The sequence below is a fragment of the Silurus aristotelis genome, assembly GCF_946808225.1.
Source record: "Silurus aristotelis genome assembly, chromosome: 17".
NCBI lineage: Eukaryota > Metazoa > Chordata > Actinopteri > Siluriformes > Siluridae > Silurus > Silurus aristotelis.
Window position 1 is genome coordinate 3,094,572 of NC_139590.1, and position 9,890 is coordinate 3,104,461.

The 9,890-nt window shown below is 37.5% G+C and overlaps 1 protein-coding gene across 7 annotated transcripts in view; it reads right to left on the minus strand.

Moving 5' to 3' along the window:
• The window catches only part of LOC310740307 (syntaxin-binding protein 4), a 30,413-nt gene extending 23,528 nt beyond the window's left edge, over positions 1-6,885 (minus strand). For 2 of the 7 annotated variants that reach the window (XM_083566911.1, XM_083566910.1), the window contains exon 1: positions 6,698-6,885. In XM_083566911.1, the coding sequence (XP_083423037.1) occupies positions 6,698-6,756 (59 nt within the window). In that variant the 5' untranslated portion in view covers positions 6,757-6,885. Of the gene's footprint in view, positions 1-104; positions 320-6,697 lie in introns of those variants that run through there. The other 5 variants (XM_083566908.1, XM_083566906.1, XM_083566909.1 and 2 more) reach the window with 3 other exon arrangements.
• Positions 6,886-9,890: the final 3,005 nt, after the last annotated feature.

Here is a 9,890-nt window from a genome sequence, read left to right on the forward strand (position 1 = left end):
CGCATTTTCATTAACATTATTTTGCTTGAAATCCCAGTGTTTACTAAAAACGCATGGCTCTTATAATAAACTCAAACCCCAACCAAGAAAAAATGTTTATTTACCTGCTGATAATGACAGCTCCTTTAAGCATGACGGAAAACGTGGGCATCTTGGATGAATGAGTGTGTGTCCTGTGTGCAAAGCTCCTCTCCAACATGCTCCAGCCCTTCTAATCCCCTCCACACACATACCACATCATCATCATCATCATCATCATCAGCATCCTGAACATCACCAATTCCCAGCACAGATGAATGAACATCCACCCCATGTTGAGAAAGTCTTAGCATTTTTATGAATGACAATCATTTTGGACTACAATAGAGTAAGAATATTAACCATGAAATAATCCTTTCTTCTGACACGTAACTAAACCAGTCACTCTTTACAACCATGGTGAGCAGAAAAGCATCTCAATGTACAACAGATCGAGTCTTAGGGTGTAGGGATTCTTGTTCTGTCTCAGCAACGCATTCCTGATTTTTCTTTTCCTCAAACTTCTTAATATATATTAGTATATAAAGTGCCAAAAGTTTGGACATGCCTTCACCTTCAGAGGTTTTTATTTATTTATATTATCTTAAACATCATATATACTGAAGACATCTAAACTATGAAAGAACACGTAAGTAATTTTGTAGTAAAGTGTTACACAACGCAGAATATTTAAGATCGTCCAAAGTAGCTACATTTAGCTTTTGACAGCTTTAACGCTAGACTGCGGAGTGAAGGAAAAGCAACCAACAAGCACTCAACACCTCCTCAAGATTGTTGAAAATCCTTTTTAATTGACTACCTCGTGAGTCTGACTGATAAAATGGCAAAGGTGTGCAAAGCAGAAGATGGCTACTTTAAAGAATCCAAAATATAAAACACATTCTGGGGTTTTAAACACATTTTTGTTTAATACATAATTTTATATGTCTTTTATAGTTTGAATGTCTTCAGTATTAATGTACAATGCTAAAAATAATAAAAACACTGAAGGAGAAGATGTGTCCAAACCTTTTACTTGTAATTTAATATTTTAAATTATAGAGGAAAAGAAATACATTCTTTTTTTCACTTTTTTTTTTTTTCTTCTCAGAATCATCATAACAGAATCCTTTTCATTTATAATAAAACACCCAGGATGCTTGGTGTAATTTGGAGATTCAAGATTTGGAAAAGCCGGAAACCCCAAATCCTCCCCAATTGAGTAAAACCTATTTAATCTCCGTTTGCTTGTTTCAACTGTGTCTCTGTCTGCCTTCGCACCAGTCATTATCTTTAACATCCACTTGTCCAAGACTTTTCCACTAACAATCAAATTATTTACTCCATCTATTTATTTACATGTTACGGCTTCATACAGCACAGAGACCTGTCAAGGTATTTATATAGCAGGATGAAGACAAATCCACGTGTCCACTGATCAACATTGCATAATGTTACCAAATGACAGAAGGTGTTCATAGGGATTGGCGTCATTCGGCCTCTGCACAAGAAACATCGAGCATCTCCACTAAGACAGTGTGACTCATTCACTGAAACGTGCACTCATGCACCAACAAAAAGAAATAAATCCTCCTGACTTCTTTATTAGGTGACTTCAAAAATCCCTGATTTAGCTCCAGTACCTCACTTTCCAAATCTTTTAAATGATATTGACTCTGATGTTAAAATGGAGAAGGTTGGGACACTGTGTAAAATGTAAATAAAACCAGAATGCAATGACGTGCAAATCTCATAAATTCATATTCTTTTCACAATAAAACAAAAAACATGTCCGATCTTTAAACTGAGTATATTTACCATTTAAAAAAAAGGTCTTTTTAAATTTGAGGTTGCAACACGCCTCACAAAAGTTGGGACAGGGCCATGTTTACCATTGTATAGCATCATGTCTTCTGTCCGTATACATCTGGGAACTGAGGAGAGCAGTCACTGAAGTCTTGGGAAAGGAATGTTGTCCCATATGTGTCTGATACAGGATTCGAACTGCTCCAAAGTTCTGGGTGTTCTTTGTTGTATTTTTTGTTTCATGAAATGTTTTCAAATGGTGAAAGGTCTAGACTGCAGGCAGGCCAGTAAAGCACCCGGACTCTTCTACTACGAATTCAAGCTATTATAATAGATACAGTATGCAGTTAGCATGGTCTTGCTCTTATATGCATATATATATATATATATATATATATATATATATATATATATATATATATATATATATATATATATATATATATACATATATTCCCTAAAAAAAAAAAAAGACGTTTTCTGGAGGGAAGCATTTGTTGCTCTAAAACCTGTATATACCGTTCAGCGTTGATGGAGCCTTTCCAGATGTGCAAGCTGCCCATTCCAGAGGCACTAATGCACTCCCATACCATCAGAGATGCGACTTTTTAAAGTGCAGATAACAAGTCAGATGGTCCCTCTCCTCTTTAGTCCGCAGGATGTGGTGTCCATGGTTTTAAAGAAGAAAATAACATTTTGATTTGTCTGACCACAGAATAGTTTTCAACTTTGCCTCAGTACATTTTAAATGAACTTTGGCCCAGAGGATGGCGGCGTTTCTGGATCATGTTCATGCCTTCTTCTGTGCATGATAAAGATACGACCTGCATTTGTGGATAACATGACAAATTGTGTTTTTTCAGACAGTGGTTTCTAGAGGTGTTATTGAGCCCATGCAGTGATTTCCATTACAGAATCATGACTGTTTTAAATGCAGTGCCGTCTGAGGAAGTTTCCTCTGTTTCTATGTTTCATTGTGAATAAAATGTGGGTTTATCAAATTTGCAAATCATTGCATTCTGTTTTTATTTACATTTTACACAGTGTCCTGACGTTTTTGGAATTGGGGTTGTATTACCATCAACATATTGTAATAGCCCTGTTTGTCTTTACTATTCTACCACCCGGAGTTTTACTTTGACATTGTCACTTTCTCATTACGGATGATTTATAAAAGTACATTTAGCGTTACAGTTCACAGAAAAACTGGCCACATGTGTATGTGTATACAGAAGCTTTGGGGCTTTAGCCTCTATGTGATTGTCTATATAAACACATCCAAACACACACACACACACACACACACACACACACACACACACACACACACATACACATAATTTTTCTTTCTTCCACCATGGCAACTACGCAGTGCATCTGAACTTTAATCACTGAATCGGCCCAGCGGGTGGTTATGAGATTATAGGATTAAAATCCTCTCTGTTTAGAGCGTGTTTTGTTCTCGCTCTCATTCCCTCTTTCATCATTCAACCCGTTATCATGCCAATGAGTGTATGATGGATGCAATTAAAGGGGAAATCATCTTACACTTCTGGTCAGAAATGCTCCAAAATACCAGAAAGAGCTTTTCTGCTACTTGTGGCTTATCTATTGAACGTAGAGTAAACAGGACTATGTTAAAAAAGTTCCCGACTAGGTCATATATGAATAACTTCCATACGTGGACCATGCTTCCATACCACCGAAATGCACTTTTGACCTTCCAGATGCTTCAGAATAGAACATATACCAGGTTTAAATTAATAAATTCGATGCTTTGATATAGAGAGGCTGCTGAGTTCTGCCCTCTACAGGCAGGTTGCAGAAGTGCACACTGATCCATCTATTTCACAACGCTCCCAGAAGGCCTTGAGGGATGTGCTGGGAATGTTTAGTATCCGAGTATCTTTTATTATTTGAGGTCAAAGGAAAAGGAGAGAAAAGTCAAAAACTTTTTCATTCACTTTAAATACTTGCTGTTATAATAATATTAATAATGAAGGAAGTTGTGCTGTGAATTCTTTAGCGTTTTATGTCCAGCTTCAAGAATTTCTCTTGAAAGAAGAAAATCCTGACAATTCCACATATCGAGGGAGTGAATGAATGAAGGATGGAAGGAATGAAGACATTTGTTAAAGTCTGCTAAAATGAGCAGAACAGTTAAGCAGATCATATATTTAGAAAATTAAATATTAAATGTAAAACACACACACACACACGCACACACACACACACACACACACACACACACACACACACACACACACACACACACACACACACACAAACACACACACACACACACACACATCTGTATTACCCTAATGGGGTCTAACAAATGTAAACTATTTAATAAAATGTTTCCATTTATAAAATTTTATTTAATCAATTTATTTTGTGCCAATTTAATTAATTACTTAATTTGATCAGGATAAAAAAGTGTATTGTATTAATTTGATTTACTCTAATTTATTTTTTATATTATAAAATATTAGTGTATCTATTATTTAACCAAACAGGCATTTTATACTTTTTTTTTTAAACGGTCTATACCCTATACATACACACACACACACACACACACACACACACACACACACACACACACACACACACATATACATATATATATATATATATACACAAACACTGATCACTGCTAATATGACATCATAACATTATGAGCGCTGAAGTAATTAACACTGATGATCTCTTCATCATGGCACCTGTTATTAAGTGGGATTTATTTATTAAGCAGCAAGTCAACTTTTGGTGTGTTTGATGTGTTAGAACCCGAAAAATGGGCAAGCGGAAGGATTTGAGCGAGTTGGCCAAATTGTGACGTCTAGACGTCTAGACGTCTGGGTCAGAGCATCTCCAAAACGGCAGCTCTTGTAGGATGTTCCTGGTCTGCAGTGGTCAGTATCTATCAAAAGTGCTCCAAGGAAGGAACAGTGGTGAACCGAGTGAAGGAACTGAGGCTCATTGACGCACGTGTGGAGCGAAGGCTGGACCATGTGGTCCAACAGACAAGTTCCTGTAGCTGAAACTGCTGAAGAAGTTTACCCTCCATTCTTCTGTGAAAATGTTGGGTCTTGTAGTAGAAAAATGTCCAACTCCTGCATCCAAAACCCTCCTATACAGTTGTGTGCTTCCAATTGAGATAAATAAACAAATAAACAAACAAATAAATAAATAAATATTAGGCTGATATGAAGACCGTTTACTTTAAATCGTCAATTCTGGGAAACAACCTGGTGGACATGGGATAAATCAGGGCTAACACACACATACACAAACACACACACACACACACACACACACACACACACACACACACACACACACACATGCTGTCCATGCTCTTTTGTATGTTTTGCCTGAACTGTAGTCTGTTTTGTGATACATTTGTAATAATCAGTGTTTTTCTTGCAAAACATTTCTTTACGTGTTCGACTCTTTCCCACAGACACTAATGAGATCGAGCAGTGTGTTACTGTGAATAAGGGCGTATTATATGAGTGCAGGCAGAACAGGGATGATGATGTTTGTTCAGGTCTCAGCCTTGTTACTTTAAGCTCTAACCTGCTCAACTCACTCTTAATTTAGTGTGTCAACAGGCAGATCCACACACACACACACACACACACACACACACACACACACACACACACACACACACACACACACACACACACGGCTGACATCCAAGTGCTACTTGTATCCTAGAGCCAAATATCTTTGATAGTCTCTACAACAACAACAACAATCATAAGAAAAAAAAATGAATAGAAAATTGTTTAAGGTATTAATTTAAACAATAACCTTCACATGACCCTGATTTTTGTTTGGCTGAAGTACTGACACTGGAGACTCCTTCCATATTATTATCTTTGTACAATAATAATAGTATTGTAGTCATATTATTGAACAGTTAATGCAATAAAAATAGTGATATAATAAAAATATTAAGAAGAAGAAAAATGACTCCTTCTTTATAATAATGTTTATATTAATATTAATATTAATAATAATAATAATAATGAGTAAGAAGAATTAATAAATGAATGAATGTAAATATTAACCCTCACATTACTCTAATTTTAGTGTTGCAGAAGCACTAACAGTAATCATCTCCATCAATAAACATTTATATTAATAAAAAAAGAAAAAGAAAAAATTAATCCATTTATATATGCTAAATTCCATGTTGGATGTTACTATGGAAACATTTTTAATTGCATAAAATAAAATCACTGTCAAATCTGTAATAAAAAATTAATCAACACCTTCTGACCAATCAGAATCGAGGATTATATACATATATAAATACTGATAGATATAATTTGATATATAAAGGTTCTTTTAAGAGCCCCACAAAAGTAAATGCTCCACACTAGAACCCATTCAAGAAACCAATAAACCTTCACTTTACATATATACACCTATACCTACTATACCAGTATATATTATTTATACTACAACAGTTTTTTGTTGGAACCCGAGAACCTTCTTACTGGCCTTATTTATGCAAACAACTATTCTAAGTGTATAGACAGGAGTCAGTGATTCTTTACATACTGCATGGTTCTAATCGAAATGTGTCCAAAATCAGAAATGTGTTCATTCTAGAACCTTTTTCAATCTAGCAGCCCAAGAACCCTGAATTCTCTAAAATACCCACTGACTCAAAGTGTTCTTCAGAAAACTATTCGAAAATGATACATAATTAAATGTTCTGTGTGGAACCACAGGATTCTTTTAGGAAACTAAGCAGCCTTTATTTATAGACAGAACCCTATTTTACATGTTCGGTCCTCCGGGAATTCAAGAGGAATAGATCAGTAATATAATATAAAAAAAAAACTCTCACCAGTAGATGAGGGAAAGTCCATCAAAATGCTCCAGCTCTGTTTTCCTCAGACAGGACATCTCAACCTGCAGCACCTCAATCACACAGTTAGAGATCCACAAAGAAGAATTTCAGGAGATCACTGTGCTGCTTCTCCTGCAAGCTGCTCTCCTTCAGCATCAGCTCATTAACACACAAACACCGGAGAGACCCCGAGACTCACACACGTGGGGCATTAACACTGATCCGGGTTAAATCTGCCTGCAGTGTTATCTGTCTCACATACAGAGGGCGCCATGTACACACACACACACACACACACACACACACACACACACACACACACACACACACACACACACACACAAAGACAATACAATACTGATAATACAATACATCCGTTAAATGATATATCTATCTATCTATCTATCTATCTATCTATCTATCTATCTATCTATCTATCTATCTATCTATCTATCTATCGAAGACGGAGATGGAGAAGACAATGATGGAGAAGAAGAAGTGAAAGAAGACAAGAAGAAGGAAGAAGAAGGAAAAGAAAATGAAGGAAAAGAAGAAGAAGAAGAAGATGATGATGATGATGATGATGATGAAGAAAAAGAAGGAGAAGATGATGAACGGAACTAAAAACAATAAAGGAAAAGAAGAAGCAAAAGAAGAACGAGAAGAAGAAGATGAGGATGATGATGATGATGATGATGATGATGATGATGATGATGATGATGATGATGATGATGGAGAAGAAGAAAAAAAGAAGGATGAGGAAAAGAAGGAAAAGAAGAAGATGAGGAAGGAGGTGATGATGATGATGATGATAAAAAAGAAGGAGGAGCTAATGAAGGGGGAAAAATGGAACAGAAGAAGCAGGAGAAGTAGGAGAAGAAGATGATTGAGAAGAAGAAAAAAAAGAAGAAGGGAAAGGAGAAAAGGAAGAAGAAGAAGAAAAAGAAGATTAAGAAAAGGAAGAAGAAGAAGATAATGATGATGATGATGATGATGATGATGATGATGATGATGATGATGATGATGATGATAAAAAAAGAAGCAGAAGCTTGTAAAGGGGAAAATGAAGGAACAGAAGAAGCAGCAGAAGGAAGAGAAGATGATGAAGATAAGGAGGATTTATGAGGTGGAAGTTCTTGCCGTTATTATGGAAGCTGTTTAGTAGCTGGAGGTGAGACACATAAATAATCAGTTTTGCTGCTGTATGTGGGGGTGTGGAAGGTGTGTGTGTGTGTGTGTGTGTGTGTGTGTGTGTGTGTGTGTGTGTGTGTGTATGTGTGTGTGTCAGGCAGGGAATGGAAGGAATGAACCTGAAAACAACCTGTCTCTCTGCCCCGCCCTGCTCATGAATGTGTGAAGGACTCGGCTTGTGTTTTTAGATCAATCCAGCTGAGCAGGTTCTTCTGGGCAATCTGGGTGTGGCTGTCATCACCCACACACACACACACACACACACACACACACACACACACACACACACACAGCTTATGTAAGTAGGGCATGGATAAATGTTTCAAACCAGAAAACACAGCCTGATATCAATGTGTTTTTTGTTGGGTTTTTTTTTTGGTATTTAATCCGTGATTGATTTTGTTCCAAAGGGTCTTTGAGAGTCGAGGTTTCTGTCTCTGTTTTCTGATCTCAGAGAGGATTTTAAGCTTATGAGTCTTTCTCTCTCTCTCTCTCACACACACACACACACACACACACACACACACACACACACACACACACACACACACACACACACACACACACACACACACACACAAACACACACACACACACACACACACCTCACACGCCTTGGAAACAAAGCTCTGGAGTCCAACTGTCTTCTAGAAACACCTCGCGAAACTGCACATTTCATCACTTAAAGGCACAGTCTTTATCATCTTAAATGCAAAAGTATTCGGACACCCGAGGTTTATACAGTACGTGCTTCTTCTCAAGAAGCACACAATCGTACAGGACGTCTCTAGCAAGAGACACCCGAACCTGTTCTAGCCTGCGAGTCTTACGGTCAGATGTCCACAAACTTTCGGGCCTTTTCACATCTCTTTAGGGAGAACTGACCAGTGCACTGCTGTTGGTTGGAAATAGTTTTGTGAAGACGCGGTTTAGCGATCCAGCCCTGATACTGAGATGATTAAATATTCTGGAAATCCTGCCACACCTGATTTACTCGTACCGGCAGCCCACACACACACACACACACACACACACACACACACACACACACACACACACACACACACACACACACACACACACAAACACACACACACACACACACAAACACACACACACACACACACACAAACACACATCACCACCATGGAAGTATCAGTGCTAAACCCAGAATGAACCATGACCCAAAATATCAAGTACCTACACCACAGGGTTTGGTCCTGTGGTGGTGGCAGCTTTGAATTCATTTTCCTTTGAAATTAATTTCCTCTTGTCCTGCACATGTGAATGTTTTCCCTCAAATCTTTCCTGAGGTGAAGTCGAAATGTCAGGGCAGGTCAATGTTCAGCACGGGGGGGGGGGGGGGATCTCCAGGATTAGGGTGAAAAATTGGGCCTTTGTTTTAAAGCGCTATTATTAGGTTCTAGTACATAATGTACTAGAAACGCTGTAGAGAGTAGCATTCAAGATAATGTCATTTCGAACGCTAAAGCTACGTTCAAACACAAGATCTTAAAACCGGAGCTACTGAACAGGAGAATCCCTCTTAATGTAAGACTCGTCATTATATATTGCGTCTTAAAAAGAGACGAAGCATTTGAACTAAAAATGAGATCGCTATTAATATGAATTTAGAGGAATGTCGAATAAAAGAGCAGAAGACTAACAGGGAGATTCAGAGGTCAGTTGATGCACAAACAGGTCGAACTTGACTGGGAACCGCATGGTATAAAATGTAGCCATTTTGAAGAATAAGTCTCTAAACTTCAGCTCCAAAACAACCCCAAACCATTAAGCTTCCACCTTCCAGTTCTCAAATGTTCCTCATCTTACACAAGATCTTCTCTTAGAGACAGAAATGTCACATTTGGACTTCCGCTCATTTACTCTCAAATTCTTGTGGGTTTTTCTTTTTTACTTTTATGTTGGATGCACCCATTACTTATATTAGCGCTAATCTACAGCCATTTTTTTTATATATGTTTCTCTCCCATGCTGA